We start from the raw sequence: 27232 nt of genomic DNA, 5'->3' as shown, positions 1-27232 counted from the left end.
TTGACTGCGATTGCTTTGTGTGCAGGGATGCCACACCAGACGCGCAGGAAGGCACTGGCCAAGAAGGAGCACAAGTTTGTATAATTAAGTTCAGGTAGATGATGATTATTATTAATGTTATTAGCTGTCATTACTATTTTTATCAGTATGAACACTACAGTTGCCACTACATTACTAACACTGTTACTGCTGCTACTATCACTATTATTAATATTGCTATCACTGATCTTGTTCTTTTCCTCTATGCTCTCTCTTGCTCTCTCTCCAACCCAACCAGTCTTTCAGTATATAAGGTCCAATACAACAAACTTCAGCCTCAGAAAGTACTTTAGAACTAACAGCTCTCTGATTAAAAATGGTAAAGTAAGTAATTGTATGAAATGATAGAAGACAATATATTAGTAGATGGGTTTATAGTAACAAGAAATACAGAACCGCACACACAAGCTGCCAGTATTTTCTCACACCTCACTACAAATGTCAATGTAAAATATTATGTTCAGCCTTTTATTCATGAAGCACATTATTACACATAAACTAAATGTGCTTTACATTAAAATGCATGTGGAAACAACCACCCACACAAAAAAAGAACCTCACAGTCATCAACCAGTCAAAAACACACACACCCACACACACGTAACTAATCATGAGCCTGAGAAAATAAAGGTATTTAGTTTGTTTTTAAATGTTGAAACAATTATGACAGATCTAAGGTCAGCAGGTAAAGGATGTAGCTACAATCCAAGTAAATATGTGTGCGGGAATGTGTAAGAAAGTGCAACACCAGCATGAGTCCTCCTTCAACTTGGCATATTAATTCTGCTTTTCATCCAGATGAAACAACACACCTTGGGGTGGTTTTATTGCTTTCTCCCAGTTTATTGTTGTACCAGTTCAGCAGTAAAACATGGTTGAAACATCGGAGCACAATGTAGAAACAGCTTAGGCAGCTCTCAATAAATAGACCTATTAAATATGACAGATTGTATTACAGCAGAGGAATATAAACCTGAAAATGTTTTGCACACAGAGCAAGATGCTTTGTATAAACTTCCCTCCTCTCTCTCTCTCTCTCTCTCTCTGACAGTTCAGGTGATTGTTGTTATAAAAATGTTCGTCAGGTTTATGTAACAGCTTCGACTGATGAAATATGAAGACATTTCCATTGGTCCAAGTTGTCATAAATTGCCTCCCGTCGTCTGTGTGTAGCGTACATGTACACGTGAGGCAGAGAGAGGCGCGTCGAGTTTGACCTCAACGCCCATGTCAAAGTAGTTTTCTGTCAAGTGTGTTTTCATTTCCTCAGAGTTTGTGTGTGTACTATCATGTGAAAGAAAACAGGCAGCATTACATACAGGAGAAAAAAAAAACAAAAAAAAACATTGAGTGACATTCCAGGAAATAAATACACTTCTTGCTTTGTTTGAAAAAAATTATTTACACAGTATTGTACATAGAAGAAATTCAGAACTTCCATCTGGGTCTCTCAGTCATAAAAATATATATATAATAAAATCTACAGTAAAAGAATGAACTACAATAACAATTATTGAAATAAACAAAAGATTGTTGACTGTGAATGAATATACAGTACAATCACTGCTTTAAATGTCTTGTATACACAGTAGAAAGCACAAACGTGAGTGTGTGTGTGCGTGTTTGTGTTTGTTTGTGCATGTGTGTGTGTGCGCGCGCGTGCGTGCGCGTGCGTGCGTACTTGTGGTAAGAATCTAAAATTGATTGAAATTCTTTTTCACCCACACAACAACATGTTTACTTCAGGGCAACCTTGAAAATGAGACACAGGAAACCATGTTGAACTTTCAGAACGTTCATCAAATGCATGTGCACGTACTTTGTTTTCTGATCCATTCTCATCGCGTCAAGTGACAGCAAGGGGAAGCCCTCGCTACTCATGGGCTGTGTGCATTTGTGTGTGCGTGTGCGTGTGTGTGTGTGTATGTGTGTGTGTGTGTTTGTGTGTGTGTGTCTATGTTAAGATGCTAGATAGAGTCTAGTGGCAGCCACAAGCTCTGACCACCATGTTGCGGTATTTCTTGAGGATGACGTTGGAGCTGTCATCAAAGTAGAGCACTGAGATGGCATGAAGCTGCGTGGGCGCACAACAAGGCTTCGGAACTGTCTCTGGGTTAATGAAGTGAACCTGGGGAAAAGAGGGAAAATCAAATGGTTAACCCATCATCACACCATGAATGAATACTGAAAAGCAGTGTAGCACACATTTTCATAAAGCGCTCTGGGGAAAAAAAAAAAAAAGTATTCTGTATCACAAGTGTTCTCTGAAATACAATCTGCAACTCTTTTGAATCATTAAATACAGTGGTTCCAACAGCAGCTACACTCTCTTGACAGGTGATGAGATGATTAGACTCTTAACATGACTGCTGGGTTTTTTAGTCCCTGCTTTCATGGTTACTCACGAGGGTTTGCACAATGGCATGGTTTGTGGCATTCATGTAGGAGTTCAGTGGGAAGGCACACTCTCCTTCGCAATAGTACGCTGCGTAGCCCTCTGGAGCGATGATCCAGTCCTGACAGTGAGAGAGAGAGAGGGAGAGAGAGAGGGAGAGAGCGAGAGAGAGAGAGAAGAGAAAAGGGATAAAGAGAGATGAAAGAGCAGAGAGCCCAGGTAGCCGGACAAGAGTGCACAGACTCACCTTGAGTGTCAGCATACTCAAGGTGAGTCTGTGCACCTGAGGACCAAATTTGATACATATCTGGCCCTTACACAGCTGAGCAGTGCAGATGTGGCTAGATAAGCTTCAGTCAGCTGCACTTGAGTCAGATATGGGCCATGGAACCATATTCAAACATGTGAAACTATAGTTTTCTATAGTTTCACATAGAATTATTTCCTGCATTTATAAACCCAACAAATAACACACACTGATGAAATTGGATAGCATTTTCTCTTTAATAACGGCAGAAAAAACAAGTATAAACGCTATTTAGCAGCTTAGTAATACACTAATCCTGCTTTCTTCATAGGGAGCTGACACCAATGATAGATAATGTTTAATTTGCGCTGTGACTAAACAAGTCACTGTCCTTTTACTGTCTTATCTTTAATCCATCATCTTTTTGGAGAAGATCACAATTGCACATTGTCAGCTGGTAATTGAAATATAAATTTACAGCTGCAACTAGAGAACATTTTCATTATCTATTAATCTGCCCATTATATTCTTGATTAACCGATTAAACATTTAAAATGTTTAAAATTGAATTTGCTAGTTTCGCCTTTGTATTTTTTCAGGCCTAACTAGTGTCTGCAGAGATTCCTCCCAGCCTGCCATCAGAAGGTTCAGGCGGCTTGTATGCAGCCTGAGAGGCAAAACCCAGGGCAAAAAAAATTATGAAAAGTTATTGCTCTGAGCCAATAGTTGCAAATGACGTGACCTGATGAATACTGATACTTATTCTCCTCTGAAGTGTGGTTGCTGGACAGTAAGAGGACACTTGAATAAATCAAGCAGAAACTGTAAAATTGGAGTGGACTTGTCTCCAGTGGAAATTACGCCCTCAGGCTCAAGCATACGTGGGCTGATTCTAGTGTCATTCTTCAGGATTGTGAGATAAGACCAGCAACTAGGACTGTCTGAGTTAGGCCTCTGTTGGGCCAAGCAATTTTGGCTACCTGGGAGAGGAATGCTTTCCGTACCTGCCACCCCAAGTCTCTGAAACTGACGTAGAGCTCGTGCTTCTTACAGGCCTGTTTCTGATCAGTACTGCTGTTTTCTGAGGAAAAGGACAGACAGAGAAAAAGAGAGAGATTCAGTACATGTGCTATTATCCCGCTCGGCTACAAGAGTAACTATTTACTGCAGTCAGGCCCCAATTAGGCAGAGATGATAAAGAACAGATCTAAACACAGCCAGTGTCCTCATACAAAACATTAACATTTAGACAATGGCTGAAGGAAATCACCTCCAGATACAGCAGCAGTTTTGTAATTGCTTCAAATGAATGGGCCACCCTGCTTAGAGGTCACTCTGCTGGGCTTTGAGTTTCCACTGGCTGAAACAGATGTGCACACAGAGTAGGCTTGCCACATTTTTCATAACTCAAGTCTTTTTATTTATTCTCTCCTCTTTCTCCACACTCACTTCAACGTGTCTTTTTACACCATCCATCTGTGGAAAAAGAATAGTCTGTTTTCTGTCTAATGGTATCACTCCCTCTCTTCTTCTGGTGACCTCTGGGGCTCTGCGATACAATAGTTCCTGAGAGCAGTTCACATTGGAAATGATCACGAGCGACTGGTTCTCATCATCCAGTTAAAGACCATTGGTATCCAAAGTTCCAAACAGGCCCATTTGGCCCATGTGTTGCGGCCCCGGTTGCCCCACAACACACCGCAGATGTGTTCTGCCATAAAAGCCTGCACTGCCTTACCTCCATGCAGGGAACTTGGCCCCGACTGCTCTGTAATGCTTGTGTAAATAAACAAAGACAGCGGAGATATATTTGAAGCTCAGGCATTACAGTCTAATGTTTCAGCACTTCACATAAACACAGCCCTCTCACACCTCCAAAACAAAGGCCCTGGATATGCATTGCATGTTTAGTTGAGCAAGAATCACATCAGTTCCAATGGCATACTTTTGTTGGTTCTGGATGTATTGCATATTTGTGAATGTATGTGAGTGTTTACTGTATGTGTTGGCCCGCGTACTATGAAAATGTAGAGATTTTTCTCAGATGGAAAGACAAGTATCAGTCGTCTGTGTCCCATTCCGTGAATTCCTCACGAAGCCAACAAAAGCCAGATTGAAGCAGGAGGTCGGCCCAACACAACAGTATAAATCAACGTCGACTGCATGTACAACACGTACGCTTTCAGTGGTTACCTGCAACATTGGCCACTCTGAGTGCCTCTTGGCTCTTTGCCCCTTTGGAGCGGTTGGGGTTACGCTGTTTGGTCCCCGCCGGTGCTGAGCGGATGCTTCGCAGGTGCACCTCAGTGGCTTTGAAGAAGGCCACCATGAAGGGCTGTTTATTCTGAGGCCCACTGCGACCAATCAGGCCAGCCACACGAGGATTGATACTCTCTCCTGTAGGGGGAGACAGAGAGAATAGTACAACAGGTGTAAAATCTAGATTTTATTAAGACATGGCATTGTATCAGGTGAAAGAAAGGTTTTTTTTTGTTGTTGCATGTGTGTGGCCATGTCTTTCCTCACCGACACCTACTTTTGTCATGTCTTTATTGCCACATTCACTTTTACAAATAAGATTTTCCTCTGTGAATTCCTTTCCCTTTTTCTCATCTCCTCTCCACCTCTGAAATGCCAAGAACAAATGCACACTGAACATCAAAGCCTCGGTACTTGTGCTTGTGTGCGTATTTGTGTGGGTGTGTTCGTGCACATGTGTGCACTCCAGCCGTGTCTATCTTGTTCTCCCACAGAAGAATGTGTCTCTGATCACAGTTTGGTGGTAAATCAAGACTTCTGGTCGCTGCTGGCGACGGGACGTCCCCAGCGCCTGTCTGTACATGCTCAACCATCAGCCTTCATACGCCATCCAGCACACAAACACACACTCAAGGATACAGCCTCCCTAGCACACCTCTCCCACACCATGAAAGCAATACAGTGTCTGTTTTTCTCTACTAACATGTAACATCCTGCCATCCCTGTGAGAGATAATATTTTCAAACACGTTCTTTCACTGTTTGCTGATAAAGTTTTCCACTGGCTAACATCTGAGCTTCGTGACGACAAACTCCTGCCGAGATGTTATCCTTATGATAACGCAGTGTATTTTCTGCATGGCTGCTAATGAGGCTGAGGGTATGACGGATGACGTTGATGAATGATGAACAGCAGGGTTTGATTTATCTTTGCTGCGTACGCACAAAGAATAAATCATGTGATTCTTTTGGACTTTCAGAGGACAGCCTGCATGTTATATTATAATGCAGACTTTCATTTCTAACTATTTGTTAGACATCCAACAATATCCAACAACTCCACATGATACAAATAGTTAACTTTGGTCTGTCTGAAGAATATGATAATTTGATGGTTGTGAGGTTTTATAGCACTCTGCAGTTTTTCATGCTTTCTAAGTGGTTAACCTCAAGGATGGAGGTAACTAAGTACATTTACTCCTGTTACTGTATAATATGTTCTCAGCAAAGTCCTATTTATCTCTACATTTTAAAACATTACAAAGTAAAATGCTATCAGCTAATCTAGCATTACTTTTTTTTTTACTTTATTTAGCAATTTTTACACTTGCAATATGGGTTGAATTCCTTACTGTGAGCATATTTTACAGTGTACCTACTACTTTAACTGAACCAGCTACTCTAATTGATACTTTCAATAGTTTAATTATAATTAAGTTACCATTTACCATAATGTACACCTGTGCAAGGTAAATCATACCATTGTGAAGCTTATAATTCTTCTTCACTACACTAACTTTCTACGTGCTGAGGAATGCACTGCTCCGAGTGACACTCACCATTGGTGCTTTCCAGGGCCAGCTGTAGCCCCAGGTTCCTGCCAGGGTTCAGGACCCAGTGGTTACTGGTGGCTGTCACATCAAACACCAACCAGCCCTCCTCTGCTGCCCAGATCACCCGAGAGTCCAGCAGGAACAGATCCGACTCCCTGGAGAGGACAAGGAAGACAATAACAGTTCACACTTAAAGATGAACATAAGTCAATAGGGATTATATGCACAATTACAAATGATAGGTTGAAACCATGTGATGGACTGTAAAGCTAAGTGACTGAAGCGCAAAGCAAAGTAATGGAGGGGAGAAAGGGAGTCAGAGCAGTGTGACGGAGCGAAACAAAGAGAGAGAGATAGAGCAAGAAAGCAAGTAAGGGAGGGAGCTGGGGAGGGAGAGAGGGAGGGCTCCAGATGGTGAGGCCCAGGGGAACACTTCATTTTCTTAATTGACAATAATGGCTTTATAAACGACCGGTCCTTTCATACACTACACACAGTCCATCACTGGCTGGAATTTTGTGAGAGAGCCAGAAAGCCAAAGAGAGTGAGAGGGGGGGAGAGAGAGAGAGAGAGAAAGAGGGAGGGAGAGAGAGAGGAAAAGACAGAGAGAGATAGAAAGCGAAAGAAAAAAAACACAGCTGTGAAAGGGGAAGAAACTGTGTGAAAAGTAGAGAGTGAAATAGTTTATATCCAAGTCAGTCCTATTGTCTAACAGTGATCTTCTACTCGTTCACCATTGGAGACTAAAATCTCTTGTTCTTTATGTGGCCATTCATGTATCCCGACCTATTTTCTGACTGGGCAGATAGTGTGTCACAGAGCTCTGGTTCATTCATGTACCCAGGCCTGTCTCTGGCAATGGAATAAATGACTGTGTTGTTCCCTCTGGACAACAGAAACCTTTAGGAGGAGTCGAAGAGAGTAGGACATGGGCCATTCCAGAGTTACATACACCTAGTGGATGGCCCAGATTAGCCACATGGAGAAGGCAGGACAAAGTCTTGTTCTGATTAAAGAAGATTAGAACTGAAATTTATGATTTTCATTATTGATAAATATATTGATTTTCAATTAAAGAACTGTGTAGTCTATAAAGTATAAGTGTAGTTCTGTGATGTTGTAGTTAATCACAGCACTTCTTTGAGCATAAATGCTAACATGCTCACAATGACGATGCTACTGTAACATGCTGGTGTGTAACAGGTATGATATTCATCTTACTTTCGTGGCTTTGCACGCTAACACTTACGCTAAGACGCTAATCAGCACTGAACAGAAAATACATCTAGAACTGTTTGGTAATGTCATTAGCTTTGCAGGTATTTGGTAATAAAATAAATCATTGGACAAATTAAATATTTGACCTGATCATAGTGCAGGAGGAAAAGTTAAGGGATCAAAAAAGTTATTACAATGAATCCTCAGGGGGCCATGAATGGCACCAAATTCCATGGCACCCCATCCAACAGTTTGCTAGACATTTCACAAAAAACAAAGATGTCAACCTCATGGTGGCACAGGGACCAAAGTGGTGGATCAACCAACCCACTGACATTGCCATCCCAGGAGCCACACAGTTAACACGGCCAAAACTGATGTATGTTTACTGACTAACTGATCAATCAACTAATCATTTCAGCTAGTTCAGACAGAATCATTGCTTAGCAACATGAAAAACTTAAAACACACATTACTGATGCACAAACAAATAATCATATACATAACCATACTCACCTATCAGAGTGTTCCTCCAACACCTGGTAGACGCTGATGCGGAAGGTCTCATTGTCATAACGTTCGTGGATGAAGTCTTTATATATACGAAACTCAGCAGCAGTGACCGCCTCACCCTCTGGGATCCGTGATAAGTCGAATCTGAACTCTCTATGATGCCGACGCACTGGCAGGAACTCCTTGTCGTGCTCCACTGCAATAAATAAAAACATGAAAATGACAAATGATGAAAATTTGTATCATCATACACATTGTATCTACAGTACGCAGAGAACGTTGTCTCTATACATGTGTACATGTGAGCTATTCTGCACACACACACACACACACACACACACACACACACACACACAAACACACACACACACACACACACACACACACACCCTTTACGAGCAATGTCTGCAGGGAGATCTTTTCGTTTGGTGTTGGGTTGCTTCTTCCAGGTAAACAAAACAGATGTTTGTACAAGAGGGGGACAACAAATGTCTTTTCCTCTCAGATTTTTTTACAATTTCTTCTTCCCCCACAGTCCATCAACCTCAGTTGCTTGCGAGCTGCTGACATAGCTTGTCAGACTCTGGATCGGTCCCAGATTAAACACATCTATAGATATGTAGTACACATGTTGGTTTATGATTGAAACATTCATGAGGACTAGCACTCGGGGTAATGCATCTGGCGCACACTGCGCCACGATAGAGAGATGCAGGAGGACTCTGACAGCTTTATGAGCCCCTTTCTTCTCCCTCTCTTCCTCTCATAGCCCCAGAGAGTCATCCAGTCTGCCCTTCATCTGGTTCTCATGAGTTGGGGCTCCATGTTTGGAGTACCCCATCCGCATCCCCTCCTCTCTCTCATCCCCACATCCCCGCTTTCCAACCCCCCCACCCCCCAACCCCTGTGCCCCCAAGACGTGCCCCCCCTGACCCTGCTCCTCTCATGTCCCAGCAGGACATCCCTGGGGTCAGCGCCTTGTCTCTCATCGTCTCCTAGCTCTCCTTCCACCTCCCTCTTTATCAACTGTCAGACAGACCCCCCACACGTACGTATACACATCCAAACATACACAAACAGATACATATACACATACAAGTACACAAAATAACTTATAAACCTGCAAAGACCATGAAAACAATACATTATCAAACCAGATCACAGTGGCATTTTGAGCTTTTTCTTCAATCTCATCCCCTTTCTATATAGTTAATCAATTCTATTAGTCAATGCATAGCATTAACAACAATTCAATCATAATTCATTATCTTTAGTCAAATCTCCTCGAGTTCTTGTATGTACGGATCCCCTTCCTCCCTTATTACCTGCACCAAGGAGGTTTGTTGGTTTGTTTGTCAGCAGGATTATGCAAAAAGCACTGAACCGATTTGTGTTTAACTTGATGGAGGGGTGGGGCATGGGCCAGGGAAGAACCAATTAAATTTTGTTGCTGGGGCAGATCAATGAATCTTGTTTCACCCCTTTCCTTAAAGCAGTGAGAAAGGGCTTTTTGTCAAAATTTTTCATCAGTTTTTCAGGAAATGTTCATGTTATGTCATGGTGTTGAGATTTATGACTTTGTACAACTCGGTGCAGATCCAAATAATAATCCGAATGCCACAGAAATGTAAGCGGCATTGTAGTTTATATAGAGATTATAAAAAAAAGAATAAATTAAAATATATCATTGCAAATTATATGATTTATTTGCAAATTTAATATCTTTGGGGTTTGGGGTTGACAAAACAAGATATTTAAAGACGTCACCCATCACTGGTGAAAATAATTGTTTACAGTCTTAATACAATTACATATCAACCACATGCCCCTGCTGGGTTGCAGCTGGGTGACAGAGGAAAGCCCACGCCAGCAGCCATTCATCTACCACGTTACTCAACAATTCTTTATCAGAGTTGATTGCTCCCATGCCTCTGAGCCACAACTTTGGCAGGAAAACAGCAAGTCCCGGGATCTTTGCTAAGCTACCAGCACGCACACACACACACACACACACACACACACACACACACACACACACACACACACAGATGGACAAACACACACATGCACAACTCCATCCCAACTCAAATGCATTTCTGATGACAACATACTTGTTCTGCAATGATGCAAATGTTATCCATGTTCCACTACACAACTAGTGTGGTGTTATTTCTTTCAGTGCACACCTGTGTCTTTGTCTTCCTGCAGGAGTAAAAGAAAGGATATAATGACTCCTCAGTGAGTGACAACTCTGCACTCTGTTGCCCATTACATTGTCCTCCATCTGCTGTGGACACACGCACTGGATTGGTTTGAAAAACTCTTTGACTCTTCCTGAAAACAATGAAGTACAAGGTTATGTGGACTTCACTGTAGACCTTTATCAATTCAACACCACTTCCTCAACCCACCCCCACTTATTTATTACCTCTTTTCATTCTATCAGCCCCCTCGCTGTCAACACTTGTACCAATCCTTCACTGTGTGGACCGCTCCATCAATCAGGGCTTTCATCAAGCCCCCATCCCCCCTAAGTTACCCTTGACAACATTATACTGTAGAAAATGCATAAAGCTCATGGGAGTGAAGCATGGTCTACGACTACACCTGCAGATCACCCTCACTCTGTGCTAACACTGTATACCAGCCCAGTGGTTCCTAACCTTTTTCACTTGTCACCTATAAGAACAAAACAATGTCTGCTTGTGACCTGTCCTCACAGCTTGTGGCCTTTGTTGTGTGCGTAATTTGCGAAGATTTCCACTCTTCACAACTAAATAGTGTCTTTTTCCTCTCAGATTACTTAGTTTGAAAAATTCACAGAGGCCTAAAGTGTTGGACGTTGAAGTGTTTCAAAAGAAAAACTATAATTTTGTAACAGAGATGTATTTTTTCTTTCATATGCCTTTAATAATCCTGTGACGCTCCTGTGTGATTTATCCACAAGGTTGGGAAGGACTGCTCTGGCCTACAAGGTCTGAATAGGAACTCATTATCATTCTGATGTATCTGATGTAATGCATAACCCAGAGGAACAAGAGAACACAGTATATAACAAAGTAAAGGCTACCATTTTCATTTTATTATCCTTCCAGGAAACAATTACTTCATGTTGTTGCTACACTGTCACACATTTTCATTCCTCCTTCATACCTCTCTGCTCCAGGGCCTGCTTATTCTTCCACCACACCAGGGACCTCTCCCTCCTCCTGTAGCCCCATGCAGGTGCACTGCCTCCAGGGAAGAAGCCAGACCTGTTCTTTAGCCTCTGGCAGCAGCTGCCCACCCCGTCACTGTAAATGCTCTTTATCTTTGCTTGTGAGAACAGCTGGATGCTTCTGTGAAACTCCCACACTAACTATTTGTATCGCATCGTGTTCCATTTCCACAATGCATGAATTTCATCTGTGCAGTTTGAGAGAAAACGAGAGCAGCTCACAGGGTGTAGCTTAAGCCTCTGCCATGATTCTCCCATTGTCCCTCTTTCTTTCTCTCCGTCTCTAACAGGCCATTACAGCAGTATGGCAGTCATTAGATGAGGGGAAGAGGCACAGTTAAAGCCAAGCGGGAGCATTTATGACTTCCTCCGGGAGGAAGTGAGTAGCCATCGCCCCACCTGTGTCGCACATACACACTCACCACAAACATGGCGAACACACCCTCCCATGCCATATGAGCCCTTTATTTTGAGTGGCCGGCGTCTGGATCGTTTGCTGCTGCTCACACACACACACACACACACACACACACAACTATCACAAAGTATTGCCTGTGAAGTGAACGGTCTTGTGCGTCACAGCACGGTAACACAATCATTATGGGTTCCTGTAATCCATAATTAGAGATGCAACAACACACACATGCAAAGAGACAAACACACACAAGTACACGAACATCACAAACATATGCACGTACACAGTGAGCTGCTTTTATCATTCTGCCTGACGTCTGATTTGCTTTTTATACAAACTGCTGAGGATGCACAGTTATCCCACATCATTTGCTTTGTGCAGGCCACACACGTGCACAGCAGCACACATGACTTCGCCATCCTCCAACTCTACCATGCACCTGGCAACCAGGCAACGCAATGTTAGCATTTTTTGAGATTTATGCTTCCCCACAGGCCATATAGCTTCCTTATCATGTTCTCCACTACAAAGAGCTGTGCCTGCTAAAAGCCAAAACCTCTGATCTTTCTCCAGGAAACAGTCAAGAGTGATTTGAGGTTTACTACTCTACTGGCATGCAGTGATTTTCATTTCATTTTTCTTTCTTAATATAACATTTTTTTATCTAAAAATCTTGAAATCGATCAAAACATTTCTGTGCCACATTTCTGTCTATTGACTGCCCGTAGGAGTATTTATGGTGATATTTTATTTTTCTAATGGTCAACAAATCACATGAAAACACCAAAGCCTACAAACAGGTATTTTCCGTGTAGCTTATGTAGCTTATTCCTCTGTGCCAAAAACGGGAAAAACAACACATTAGCAAGTGAGAAATGAGATGCTCCCTCATTATGCTGAACATGAGCGCTGCAGTTAATTTTGAGTCAATCCCACACTCACCTTCTTGCTGGTGTAAATACTTGCTAACAAATACACAGCTGGGAAAAAAAATGTTTGACTAACATTTGTCAAAACTACAGTGGGCAACCTTTTTGGGAATTAAATGTATTAAATGAAAAAATGAAATGAAATGATATGTTTGTGACCCTTTTTCAAAGATTTACTTCTTCAATAGGAGCAAGAGGCCTTGAGGCTGAGAGTGACGGATAGACTGGGGAAATCATAAACCAGTGAGAGGCAGACTACCACACTGCTGGTCTCGGTCTTCTCATGGGATTTGTTGACCACAACAAAAGTACATAATTGCCAGCCTCATCCTTTAACTCCTTTTCTTTCTACTTGTATGTCCCTCTCTTCCTTTTTCTTCTCCTTTCCCTCTCCTCTAATAATCCCCCCCCCCGCCAGGCCTGTAGACCTAAGACACTTCTCCGACACCTCAGGCTCCGGAGCAGCAGCGGACAGACCTGACGGCTCACATTAGCCCAAGTGTCTGTTCGCCACCCTCACACCCCTCAGTCCTGCCTTGCACGCTTCCGCTGCTCGGTAGGGGTGGGGTGGGGTGGGGGTTCTCACCCCTGGCACCGCTCTCACTTCTGTAAACCGATGGCTTAAGCTTCGCCCCCCCCCCGTCCCACCTCCAGTTCCCTTGAGTTAACTGTGCCACCACTATGTGCACCTCGCTCTGCATCCCTGCAGAGCCCATTAACTCCAACAACACACCTGATACCCAAAAAACCCAGACAATCAAATCAGGGTCACATCATTTCATTGTGATCTGGAGGTCCATGAAGGGTACTGTTACTACAGAGTCACGCAAATTTGATTGATACATCATAATAATCTGTCTCTTTCTGTTGCCCTCACTCCAACAATTATCTAAGTACAGTACAGGGAAAGAGTAAGTCATAGTTTCCGTAAGCTAAAAGGAGAGAGGGGGAAGAAAAACTGAGTGCAAGGAAGGGGCAGATTGCTCAAGATGTTTATCCTATAAAGAGTAAAGAGGGTTTGATCTCTTGGGTACCGGGTGACTACCCACAGTAGGGCCATTACAACGTTAGGAAACATCCTGCCCACTGGCGACTACTGATGACATCATGCCTGTGTGATGTATTTATACTGCTGTATGGCCTGACAGCGCTGGCTCCCTGGGAAAGGGTCATTGGTGTTTCATGCTATAACTTACTCACAGTTAACGATCATTAACTCACCGCAGAGTGTGTGCGTGTGCGCACAATCACGTACACATGCCTTTGAGCCTGTGTGAAAGGAGAAGCAGTAACCACAGGAAGAAGAGTCTTTATATTTAAGACTTGTGGTCAAAACAAACTTTTCTGGGGGGGTCTAAGATTATACTCACAGCAGCTTTGGTAACTTCGCTCTCTCTCTCTCTCTCTCTCTCTCTCTCTCTGCAGCCATCACACATGCTTGCCCTCTACACCCATAAACTGTAGTGCTGGGTTTGACCTCATGCTTCGCTGGGCATCATGGACCAAAGATTTATGTGGATATGTAACAGAGTGCAACTCACAGGAATGTATCTGACTGTAAAGCCTCTCTTTGGCCCTCTGCTAATGTTTTTTTTATTTTGGGGAATGCAGTACGCTTATCCACATTCTGAGAGTTAGATGACACTATCGATGCCACTCTCATATCTGAATACGAAACTGCAGCCATCAGCTGGGTAGTGTAGCTTAGCATTAGGCCTGAAAAACAGGCGGAGGCAGCTAGCTTGGCTCCATTCAAAAGGTACCAGCATCCAGCATCTCCAAAACCCACTAATTAACACGTTATGTCTTGTTTGTTTAATCAGTACAAAAAAAGTAAAGAAAGTTTATGTGCTGGACTATGCTGGAACGTGGTTTGTTATGTTTTGGGGCACAGCCTGTGCCCCTAGTGTTTGTTTGCTGTGTGTGATGCCTGTGTTGTCTCCAGAGACCGCGCTTTTTCACAGTGTATTCAGGGGGCAGGCAGCTAGTGGATCAAGGGGAGATGCCTATGATTTGAGACAAAAATAAAGTCGCGCTGAAACCATGCAGGAATGCATAGTGCACCTTTAATACAGCCCCTCACATTTTGAAACTCAATAAAGGTGATTTGAATTTCATTTGTTTTATTTACTATGTTTTACTTCATAATTCATATTCTTATTTTTTAATACTTTTATAATTTGGTGAACCCCTATTTTACTGTGAACCAAAGTGGTGAATCTGTTGATTAGGCACTGACTGAAGGTCCTGCAGGGCAAATTGAGTCATCTCGGAAATTGGAACTGAGACATCGTCATGTTCCCTCAGAAGTCTGTCAAAAGAGATTGTACATTAGTGAAAGGCAACAGTGGCAACAAAGAAACCACATCCTAAATCTTCAGCGGTCATTGTTCTGCGGTGTGATATAATGTGTGGAGAGACGGGGATGAAGGGCTGTGGACAGATCTGTGCCAGGCGGGAGAGGGATCCCTCTCTGTGCTAATGCCACTGTGACCATCTGCACTTCCCCTTAGCTGCAGGATAGAGCAACTCACAGACGTGGAACCACAGCCGTTCAGTTTCCCCCACTCACTCTTCCCCCTCATCCCCTTGTTTTTATGTTCTTTAATTTTGTGGCCACAGGGGCCACACCCTCCTCGACCAGCCAAGCCGCCTCTTATTATAGACCTCAGGAAAATTCACATACAATACGCACATCGGCACAAAGAGACACACAGATTTTCCGGTGTCCACATAAAACTTTTTTGCAACCTCGAGTGGCATCCTGTGCACACATGATGGGCACGTTGGCACCCTGATTTTCACAGCTTGTTGTTTATTTTGTTTAATCACAGCCCGTTTCTTTTTCAAATAAACAAAACATCTGTGGAGGAAACCCAAGGGAAACACAGCTGCATGCATGCCCAAATAAATAGAAACTTGCCTCATGCAATTTATACTCCAAGCTGTACATACACAATATTTCATCACATATCATAAAAACACTTGCGTACAGTTGTTGCTCGGCTTTTACAAGCTTTGATTTGGCCGTTGGAACCTGGTGAGGAATCTGGTCAGTATTACGAGCTTCCGCTAACGCAATCTTCCGCTAGGAGAACTAACACACATCACACGGTGCAGCTGGTGACTGGGCAGGGTAGGTGGCTCTAAAATAGTGTTTTACTATGCACAATCACACACACACACACACACACACAAACACACACGACTGCTCTAACACGAAGGTTCAACAAGCACATTATGTTCGCACAGGAAGAGAAATGGACTCGCTTTAAAGAAATGCACAGCATCCATTCGTGATCCACCGTTCCCCTCTCTTGCACTTTTCCTTTCCTCACTTCTTTCCTCCTTCTCCTCTCATCTCATTCCTCCTCTCCCATCCGCCCTGTCAGTGCCCCAGTACCAAGGAAAGAGTGCTGTATTTGTTTTTGCAGCAGCGGAGCTGTTGGTCCCAGGATCTCTGGCTGTGCTCTGGCCCACATCTGCTCTCTCAGCTTCACTGCTTGGTACCCGCCGTCATGGAAGTGCAGGGGAGTCTTATGTGCCGCAGGTCACTGATAAGGCGAGGCCAAAGTAACCCAGATGAAAGAGAAGTGGCTAAAAGGGTGGAAATATAATTCATTCTGTTGTCCGCTGCACTTTTTTGAATCTCACAGTTCGCTTTAATGTATCAATTATTCCTGTTCTCCTGCTCACATTATGCAGTGGTCGCATATTGCATGAGTTTACCACAAAATTGGAGCCACATTCAGAGAGACAGAAAGAAAGAAGGAAAAGTCAGAGCAGGAGAGTGAAATTATTAGAAAAACTAAAGTGAGCCCAGCATTCCTGGCAATAAAGAAGCTCCGTCCATCATTGAAGCAGGGCTAGAACGCCCGCTGCTTAGTACATCTGGGCCTTTTGACCACTCGCCACATTGTCAAGTCCCACCCGCAGAGTGTTTCATCATCTCTCCCAGCAAGTGCCTTAGTCTGGCCAAGAGCACAGAGGCTCTGCTATGTACATCCAGATGTCATTCTGGACTCATGGCTTCAACAGGTGAATCTGGGAGATAACAAATGGAAAAAAAACATGACTTTCCTGGATCTCTCCGGCTGTGGACTTTGTAAAGCTGCCGAAGCTGCTGAAGTTTAAGAGGGGAGAGATTCTTTGTCTCCATTTGCGATATTTATTTACACACCGGACCTTAACATAATACATCAAATGGTTGAGAGCATTAAGAGAAACTACCTGACAGGAAGGCAGGGCTATCTGTACCAACTGTTACATTCCTCTGCTTCTGCTCACTCCCTTTCCAGCAGAAAGCAATAAAACACTCAATAACACTAATTAGCTCCAGAAGCATTCCTTTTGGGAAAAAAAAAAAGTGTATGTGCCTTTCTTTCCACACATGTATGTATGCGAGTACATACATATGCGTGTGCTTTTTAGTCCACTGGGAGTGTATACAGAAGCGATTACATAAATCTTCAGGAGGAAAAAAGGCGTACTAGCAGTGTCAAGGACAGGCTGCATGCACAGAGGAAAGAGTGGCCTTCAACACATGCTTGTCTTTTAATTTTTGTGGTCCTCTTGTTCACATTTTGGAAAGCAGCAGCTTCTGGTGTGAGATGGAGAGACCAAGACAGACAAATCTGTCAAATTAACAACTCAACAGTGGACAAAAGGTACAGATTTGTGCGCGTGTGTGTGTTTATGAGAGAGAGAAGGAGTGAGAGACAGAGTAGAGAGACAGGGAAAGCAGTGTTTTGGGTTCAGATAAAGTGTGTGTATGTATGTGTGTATGTGAGAGAGAGAGAGAGAGAGAGAGAGAGAGAGAGAGAGAGAGAGAGGTGGGGAGTGGAAAAACACACAAAAGAACTTGAGAAAGTGTTGAAATGTTTTATGTCTGGGACCACGGGAGATTTAAACCTCTGGAGGTGAGGGCCAGAGCAGGAGGTTGGAGACTAAACCCCCCCACAACACTACTGGGACCATATGATAACTAACTAATTAAAACTAGGAGGCCAGTGCTGATAATCAATACTGTTGGTTCAGGGAGGGTAGGGAGGGAAATTTGGTATCAGATGGTCCTGCATGAGGGAAGGATGGGAGACAGGGCCAGACATGATGGTGGAGGTCGAGATGAGGGGACTTGTTGGACTCTGAAAAGATAAAGTTTCACTGCACAGCTGCTTTGGCCTGTAGACAGAGGGAAACATCTGTATTAACCTCAGCACCACAGGCAGCCCACTGTGGAGAGGAATGCAAGGAGCAATAGAGAGAAGGGTGGGGAGAGAATGAACAGAAGATATGAGTTTGTTTTTAAAAAAGACATATATTGGAGCTATTCGCTTGAAATTACAAGTTCAGACCACTACCAGCTAGTATAAAACCAGAGCTGCGTGCCTCTGACGTGACTCTGGTGTGACACAACTGCTTCCGAGCATGCAGCCGTGAGTGTGTGAGCCGGTGACACAATGCTGTCTGAAAGCCAAAACCTCTAATAAATCCTCACTAATTTACCAGTTAGACCTTTTCTTCCCCTCTCTCCTCTCCATTTCCTTCCTATTAACACATTCTCTAAAGCAGATAGGGCTGGCAGGCGACTGTGCGGCAGCTCCTGTGGGAGTAGACAGAGGGCCACGAATGGTGGAGGGCCAGGTGGTGCCCTGTCAGGTCACCAAGGTAACGCAGAGGATAATTACCGACTAGTGCAGTGACTCACTCGGCACGCCAAGTCTGTATGATACTTCTCCCCGTCTCAACTCACCAGTCAAATACAGGCAGAGCTTTAACATGACACACAGCACCATGTGCGACATCATGAGGCTTGAACTGGGTGAGATCATGGCTACCCGACTGTTACATATTGCAAATTGTTACAATGAGTGAAAGAGAGTAGTGGAGCTTTGTTTGTTTACTGCTTTTCAGTTCTGTTTATCGAAATGTGTCACATCTGGTGCTGATTAACAGCAGCAGAGCACGTTCTTAAATGCACCCTGGTAGCACATGTTTTCAAAGGCTTGATATTTGTTCACTTTTTAGATGCTTTTATTTTACAGCACCACCCCTCGGAGTGTCCGGACATAGAGCCTGTTCTAAAGCATCACTCTCACACACGCAGAGAGCCGTCAGCCAGGTTTCAGTTACAGAATGAACCAGCACACACAACACCAGGACCCTGAAACTGAGGCAGCCACCGTCATGAATTTTAGTAGGGGATATTTTATGATGCTGACATACAGCATCGTATGGCAAACGTATGCAAAATCACCTATGAAATAATCAAATACATGTCCAGAGCAATAAACTGTGTTGTTGTTATGCACTACACAAAACCAAACTCCTTATTTGTGTAAAATTTCAACCAATTCAACAAAGTACTTTTGTAAGTAAGTCTGTAACAAGTTTAATTGTCAACAAAACAAATCCCATTTAAACATGTTGCTCTTGCTTATGTTGAGTCATCTCCGGTACACCGTCCACTCACTAGAGCACCAAATGTGTAACACAGTAATCCGTAGCTGAAAAAAGTCCCCAACAAATTCAACATTTACTCATGTTTGAGTAACACTCGCTAAAAACTACACTGCCCAGCCTCTTCAAAGAAATGACTGAGAGCTCTTTAAAAATGACCCAATGTATTCATGACCTGTTTCTGAAGATTAACATCTTTAGTAGGAGCCAATGTCGTCGGGGCCCGGTGCCACAGACAGGGTAGGGAAGTCACAAAGTATTGTTGGCTGTGATCTTTTCCTGGGTTTTGTTGACTAAGAATACAATAAAATAAAAACAGAATAACATCAGTCTTATTCTTTAACTTATAACAATAAAATGTTAAGACCATATCGTCCCCTCATGAATCTGCTGAACGTTGATAAACCACTACACTGATTTATTACCTAGCCCTTATGTATACACAGACAGCTGGAATGTAGCGCTATCTCTTTTCCTCACGCTCTCCAAAGGTTACGTTAATCCAGTCAGGATTGCATGAGAACTGGAATAATAAGGAAGCTATGACTAACATACTTCACGTTGACATTTTACAGTAAGAGACTATAACACTGCCCCCTCCCAAACATAAACACAGGTGATGATGTTGCCACTGTTTCAGTCATCCAGGATGCAAATAGCAGACGTCCAAGTCACAGCCCTTTTCCTGTGGTCTGGGAGGAGTAAATGGGCATTTAAGCTTGGGCATTACGAGTGTTTGAGCGTGTGCCTGGATGGCTGAGTAGGACTGGCCTGTGTGAGAGTTTAACATGAACTGAACTGAACTGTGGCTCAGCACAGGCCAAAGTGGCGGCCAAAAGCCCTGGAAGCTGTGGTCTGTTAAGGAGGAAATGCCTTAATTCACGGTGGCTGAGGGCTAATGCTGCCAGAGACCACTGGGATTCAATTAAATAATTATTACCAAAAGGATGTAGCTTGCACTATAGATAGATAGATAGATAGATAGATAGATAGATAAGATAGATTAGATTAGATTTTCTCTTTTTCTTTCTTACCTCTCTATATTCTTTTCTGTTGCCACTCTGACAGACAGAGAGTGTGTGTGTTGCATTAACTTGCTGGCATGTTATCATGGCATGTCCGGCACACACCCAGTGCTTGGGTGACCTGTGTTGCGTGTCGTGTAGCAGTGTACATTCTGAATGTATGCTGTAAGCCATTTACACAGCTGGGCTTTTAAACTGAAGTGACTCAGTGAGAGGATGTCCCTGGCCTGGGGTCTGTCCCAAAGTCCACACCCACAATAAACTGGCTGCACTGGAGTCTGGAGCACTCGCACAGGCTGACAAGAAAGTGTATAAGCTCCCCTGAGTGGCAATCAGGAAGGAAGAGGAAGAGCAAGTAACATCTATTTTTCTTTTCATATCAAGGCACTGCTTAAAATAATTAAGTAGCTCACTTTTTACACTGCTGTGCCGACTAGATGGGTAGTTCTGTGCTGTAGCTCTGTGATGGACCCGTAGTGAAATCAGATACGTTCTTGTCAGAGTATTCAACTTTAAATAAAAATACAAACCCGTGCATGAAAGCAGGCCTCTCAGGAAGCAGTAACCAGTGTACAAAGTCTGACTAATGTACCTTGGCACGGTAGTTATGGAGACATGCAGAGTTTTGAGGGACAGTTTTTAAATAAAAGCCACACTCATTTTGCTCTCAGACAACCTAAATAAGAAAACAAAGCCACAACGAGCAAATGCGGAGAGGAAGGAATTTGGAGAGGAAATAGTCAATCCTTTTGATAGCCATCACTTACTTCTCCATGTCCCTCTCGCTCTCATGTGAAGGGTAATGAAACAGAATATTATCTGCTGTTTTAAATCAAGCTGCCTGGATGCATATTTGATGGTATCACATGAGACTCGGGCAGAAACCTAACAATGAACCCGACTGACAGATGCAACACGTGGCAGATAGCGCACACAATGCAACGACACACACCCGCTTTATATGCAAATGTATGGCAACACTGAACATGTGCCATGAGGAAGACTCAACCTGGGCAAATGCCATCAGTAATTACATTAGCCACAAGACTCCGGGAAGGCAGTGTGACTTTTCTTTCTACAATCCCCTAATATATTAAATAAAAAAATGTTCTCTCTAGCTTGATGTGACCCATCTTTGTTTATATTTTTTCAGTCTGCTTTGAGTATCATCCTCGCAAAAGACATGGGCCGAGTCCCAGCTATCTTTCGTCCTTCTTTCTCTCTCAAAAGCTCCCTTTTTTCGTCAGCTTTCTGCAGCCTTGGCCCTTGACTTTGCGAGGCCCTTGACTTTGAGAGTCTCTGTGGTCAAATCCATCTGTGTCACAGCCTGTCAAAAATAGTCACAATGCAGCAGCTCCCACAGTAATTACACAGTGCAGTGGAGGAACCAGTGTCACCTCCCTCTCTCTTGCCAAGACGCTCCAACAATGATCTTTCCAGGATTGAATGTAAACTTCCAAGTCCTTGCAAAACTGCACTGAAACTCTGTTAGTTTGCAAACATTTCGCTGCCATACGCCTACTGAGAGGTCCACATATCGCCTGTTTTATGCAAAAGTATGGCAAAGGTTAATAAAGTAAAATAAGGCACGGCCACTCATCTGGAACGTAAGTGGGGCATTTGCTGTCACTGAATAATTTGCTGAGCAAATTGAATGATAATGGTTTGTTTATCTAACCATAAATCTGACACCACCTTCTAATGTTGTGATTATTTGCACTTAACCACTGACTGTTGCTGACAGCAGTAAAAATGGTCCAAGAGCGATCGATTTCCATAAACATGCTGATTAGATAAGCACAGGACAACATTTAACAACCAGCAACTTAAAAAAAAAAAAACTATTCCGACAATATAATGACTCACTGTGTGACAAACTGAAACTGCCTCAACTGGCATTATTGTGTCTATAGGGATGTCTCCAGATTAGAGTGAAGGGAGGACACTGTGCACTTTGAACCCAGTCAGTCTGTTGTTGACTTACTCATTCTTTAGATAACACATGGTTGACATATAAGCTGCTGGCTGGTCCATCATCCCCAGCTCCAGCACCTGAACATTAGCCTGCTGCACAGCTGTTTAACAGAGAGGGACACTGGAATGTGACACTCCTGGGTATTAGCCGGATAACTGCACCTAGTTGTACAGTAGTTGTACGTGAACGCGGTTATTGTGCTGGTCTCCTGTGCGTGCATGCAGGTGTGACATCAGAAAAAATACATGTGCTTGTTAAGGTGCAATAACAAGATCCTCCTTTCACCATAAACACATAAATATTCCTTGAGTGAGATACTCATGATTATTATTGATACTATTAAAAGAACTGAGATGACTGGACTGGGAACTATAGTGCACAATAATGACTTAATTGTTGCCATCATTGTAACATGTCTATTATCCTCCAGGGGCTTGTTTTGTCTTATTGAACTTTGTAAAACTAAAGCGGGGTCTATTTTTCAATAGCTTTTGGTCACACAAACAGTGAAAAAAGAAGGAGCCTACCTAAATTGACAAAGCTCATGACCATGTCTGCATCGTTCAAGAAGTTGTTGTCTTGCAGGCTGGCTATCGGGGGCCCCTGGGTGGTGAAGACAGGCTTGTAAGGGTAGGAGTATCTGTCCTCGTCTCCCTCTGTGGACATGGCGTTGTACAGGTCCAACATAAACATCGGGGCAGCGTTGTGCTTTCCGTGGAGGTGGGGTCGCGGCCGGTGCGGCAGCCCCAGGATCGACAGGATCTCCCGCTGCATCTCTCTGCGCTCCTGGCTCTTCAGCCGACGGTGGATGAAACTGGAGTGGAACTCGTTGTCCAAAGTAAAGTTCGTAAAGGCGGTATCCGCCAGGACGCAGTAGCTCCAAACCAAGAGCAGAGCCGGAGCACGTCGATCCAAAATCGGTGCCATGGTACTTGCCGTGCGTAATTGCGCCCAGTTCTGCTCGCCGAAAACTCGGGGAAATGGATATTGAACTTTTAGCAACAGGCACCCAGTGTTCAATATCCAAAATTAGTGACCGACCCTCATGTTGAGGGAAGTACTCCAAGATGAAACATCAATTTAACTTTAAGTCCTTTTATTGATTGGTTTTCCGGACAGATTCTGTTCGCGTGGACCCTCTTTCCTCATCCACAAACTGAGGTCCACAGCTATCAACTGTAGTGCAGCCTGCAAACTGCAGAGTGGAAGCTGCGAGCAGACGCGTTTCACCGGGAGAGGCACGAACAAGTTCTGTGGAGGAGGCGCTGTGTGCTGGGAGGAGCAGGATAGAGAGAGAGAGAGAGAGAGAGAGAGAGAGAGAGAGAGAGAGAGAGAGAGAGAGCGAGCGAGCGAGAGAGGGAGAGAGAGAGAGAGCGATAGAGAGAGAGAGGGATAGAGAGAGGGAGTATGTTGTGGTTGTCTAATGGAGAGCTGACTTGGCCTTTGTTACCAGTTGTTGAAAGGCTTGAGGCAACATGTGCAAATACAAAACGGATTAGGACGGGATTTGTATCATGATGCTTCAGTTTATGATAAAGCACATTTTGTCATTCCTTTCCCACAATTCCTAGTGCTTGTTGTGTGGGTTCAGTAATGACAGATGTGCAGACAGTGACAATAGGCCTTTCAGTGTTTAGTGTGCTTATGGAAAATAACAGACTTCATTTCAGAGGGTAATTATTTGCCTCTGTGGGTGAATACTACAATACTGTGGGAGAGGTTGCAACATGCAGTTGCACTGCTGCCACTATGTGATCTGCAGGTGCACTATCTGAATACCTCGGGTCACGTGGTTGTGAGAGTTAAAAGTCAGTTGTCCTTTGATGTCAAAGAGGCGGTATTACGGCCTCACAGCTGCCATTTCATGCTGCATTTCTGAAGATATCCAAGCTCTCTATCCCCACTGCTGGAGCAGGAAGTTTGTGACAAAGGCAGCGGTGCACAGACAGAGCACAGACTGCGAAGGAGGGGTGCAGATGTTTGGCAGCTGCTCCATCCCCTCCATCTGCCCCCCTGGCCCCAGCACCTCTTAAACACCACACTTTAATGGAACGCTCCTGACCCTCTTGTACGCCATGCTCTCACTGACACAGACGGAGGGGTTTCAGAGGGCCCTTGCACCAGGAACGACCGCTCCATCTCGACAGACCTCCTGAAACTTTTTCACTGCACAGAGAGTGGAGTTTTTTAAAAGCTCTGTGGATGAGATGTTTTAGGGCTACAGCTTGCCAGGTGATTTTTATGACAATAAAATTAGACTTCAATGGCACAGCAAGAGAGGCTGCCAGACGGCTTAAGCTATGATTGCAAACAGAGGAAGGGAGGAAAGGAGGCAGAGCATGTCTTGGGGTATTCTACACTTCCTGCCCATTTAATGTGGTCGTTCTTGTCTTCAAAGGCGTTCCAGTCCACTTTTTCCAAAGACAGTTCAACATGGCTTAAAGCCTGAAAGCCTACATAGCCTGCCACTACTCATTCTGTATATCTAATCCTCTATTTGCTTTTAAATGGCCTTTCAGTAGTAGCCTGTAACATATAAACATTTCTATCCGGTGCCTCAGATAGAATCAGCTAATGGCCGCAGGTGTTTACATTACCGCAGTTTCCGACAGGGGACTTGAAAGAGTCTTTGTTTCAGTTATAGCTATACATCTCCCTCTTTTTCTCTCTCTCTCACTTTCTTCTACCTCTCTCTCATTGTCTTACACTCGTTCTCTTGCTCTCTTACCCTTGGTGTAAGGTTGGTGAGGTCAAACCCCCCCGGTGCTCCTCCAACAACCCCCAGCCCTCGGCTCAGTTTGTGCCCAGAGTCGGGCTGACAATCCTGGGCAGGACAATAGGAACAGACCCCCCTTTGTTTTTGCCTCCATGGGCCTGGTGACAGTCACAGTAAACAGTGGGCACAGGCTGAGGCCAGGCTGGGTGAGCCGCACTGAGGGGCCTTTGACAAGGAGAACTAAAGCAGAAAAGCAGAACAAACAGTGTTTGAACCTTCCGTCAAAGACACCCACATAGAAAACAAACCAAAGAATAGCCACAATTTCTCTCAAGTATCTTACACTAAACTCAATATTTTGTCTAAGATACGTATGACCACTAATATATTTAGGAAACCAGTGATACACACTGTCAAGTACCTGCAGCATTACATTTAAGACAATAAAGTAGCAGAACAAAACATACACTAATGATGCCTGCCCTTGCCACTGAAAAAAGTGGACACGCTTTTGCAGGAATATCTAAGTAAATGATTCAAGTGCAGAACTGCTCTCACGACATCTTAAAATGTCATATTTATGGACAACTGCTTCTTTCTGTTCTCTGTTTAGACAGGCTTTAATCTTAAATTTCATTTAGCGAAAACTCAGTATTTGGCCCAGAGCACTTCGAGTGCACACACATACACTCTTTCCACTATGACCTAGGACAATCTGCACAAATACACACCACTCTAACAGGTTGGAGCATGTACTAATCTCCAAAGAAGACCACACAGTGGGGTAGTGAAAAATCCCAGGAAAATCTTTCACCCTCCCACAACACAAGAAAACACTCAACATAATATTGTTCTTACTCTCTTACTTTTTAGTTTGTGGTCTTTCCATCTGCCTGGTTATCTCTATTTAGCAGCTCAAAGCATGCGGTCAGAGGTCAGATTAATATTTATTTCATGTGTTGCCTCAGAGAACAGCAGGCAGCAGTCTTTTGAAGGCTGGATGCAGGGTGGCGGATAGGGTTCAGTGGGGGGTGGGGGGGTCTGACCGAGCAGACCATCAGACGATACAGTAAAACTTTTTCAGGGTAAACTGACCCTCAAATGAAGCAGTGTGGGGTCGGGGTGCAAGGACAGGAGAAGGTGGAGGCACATTTTTTCCTCTCCCCCTCTCCCCTGTCTGCCTGTCATGTCCGCCCCCTTGTCTACGTTTTTGGCGTAACCCCACTGTGTGCACTGCACAAACCGGCGGCCTGTTAAAACAGCCTAACCAGGTGGAGCTGAGCTATTGCAAATGTTCCCCTTCTGGTGTCTCACACTTCCAGGGGCCTCATGAACATATGAGACACAGCTGTGAGACAGGCAGAAGAAAGAGAGGGGGTGGGTATATGAAACAGCTTTGAAAGAGTTCACTTTGTACATCCCATTTAGGTTTTGTGTGTGATAGCGTTTGTAAAAATCTGTAGTATCGAATTATTGAATCCAAATGTGTTTGTATGCTTTATACATTTTTACGAACTACATTATTGGTTTGGTATTATTCTTAAACTGAGAGCATTACATGCCCAGAGGACATAGTTACTACTAAAGAAAACATATTTATCTTATTTGAAATGCTGCAGCTTTCCAGTGCTCCTTGCTATCACTCAGCAGCTACTTTCACCAGTATCCGGTATGTCCCGTCACTCCTGTGTCTGCCTGTAGCCAGATAAGGCACGCGGGAACACCAGAGTAGCTCGGATCTGATTCATAGCTCTCAGCGGTCCAGCCAGACCCATCAGTTATAGTCGGTGTCACTGACAGTCAGAGATTCTGCTTTAGTTAAGCTTACCATAATGCCCAGCTTAGTAGGGCTTATCCATTGCAGGATGTTATCACTCAGGCACTCTGTCACTTGTGTCATCAGCACAGAGTCCGGGATTGACGCTGAGCTGGTCTCCTCACCCGGCCACATACTTATCAGCATCCATTACTGAGGTGTGAGGGCCTGATAAAGGACTGTGCAGCTCGAGCCAGAGGTCCCATTTAGATTCTTGTCTGTGCAGCAAGAGGCCTTGCCCCTTTGACTCTTGCTCTCATCACTCTGTAATGCTGTGTTGGCCTGTCAATCAGAGAGGACCCTGGGTGATCAGTCAGCTCCTCTTTAGAGGATGCTGGTTTGAGTGAGGGGCCATTAGAGAGGAGGCAGCATAGCCAGACTGGCCCAGGCCAAAAGCTGATGAGAAACAGAGGAGCAGGAGAGCCCGAGGTAGAAAGTGGGGAAAAGGAGGGTTGGG

The 27232-nt window shown here is 43.9% G+C and overlaps 1 protein-coding gene across 1 annotated transcript; it reads right to left on the bottom strand.

The window, feature by feature from the left end:
* Positions 1-858: 858 nt before the first annotated feature.
* Positions 859-23467, bottom strand: bmp7b (bone morphogenetic protein 7b). The gene is made up of 7 exons (XM_023429505.2): positions 22771-23467; positions 8227-8419; positions 6499-6647; positions 4875-5078; positions 3686-3762; positions 2445-2555; positions 859-2167 (listed from the first exon to the last, which is right to left on the bottom strand). The coding sequence occupies exons 1-7, from the start codon at positions 23168-23170 to the stop codon at positions 2018-2020; spliced, it is 1284 nt and encodes a 427-aa protein (XP_023285273.1). The 5' UTR covers positions 23171-23467; the 3' UTR covers positions 859-2017.
* Between the last annotated feature and the right edge of the window lie 3765 nt (positions 23468-27232).

This window comes from Seriola lalandi, unplaced genomic scaffold, assembly GCF_002814215.2.
Source record: "Seriola lalandi dorsalis isolate HSWRI2012SDOR001 ecotype SW California unplaced genomic scaffold, Sedor1 jcf7180002054896, whole genome shotgun sequence".
Classification (NCBI taxonomy): domain Eukaryota; kingdom Metazoa; phylum Chordata; class Actinopteri; order Carangiformes; family Carangidae; genus Seriola; species Seriola lalandi.
This window is presented reverse-complemented; position numbering and strand designations above follow the sequence as displayed.

Coding starts and splice junctions, on each gene's coding strand:
- bmp7b (XM_023429505.2), bottom strand. CDS start 23,170: ATGGCACCGATTTTGGATCGACGTGCTCCGGCTCTGCTCTTGGTTTGG. Junction 3,763..4,874: donor CAGAGTGGCCAATGTTGCAG/GTAACCACTGAA, acceptor CCTTTTCCTCAG/AAAACAGCAGTACTGATCAG. Junction 2,556..3,685: donor TCAGAGACTTGGGGTGGCAG/GTACGGAAAGCA, acceptor TCTCACTGTCAG/GACTGGATCATCGCTCCAGA.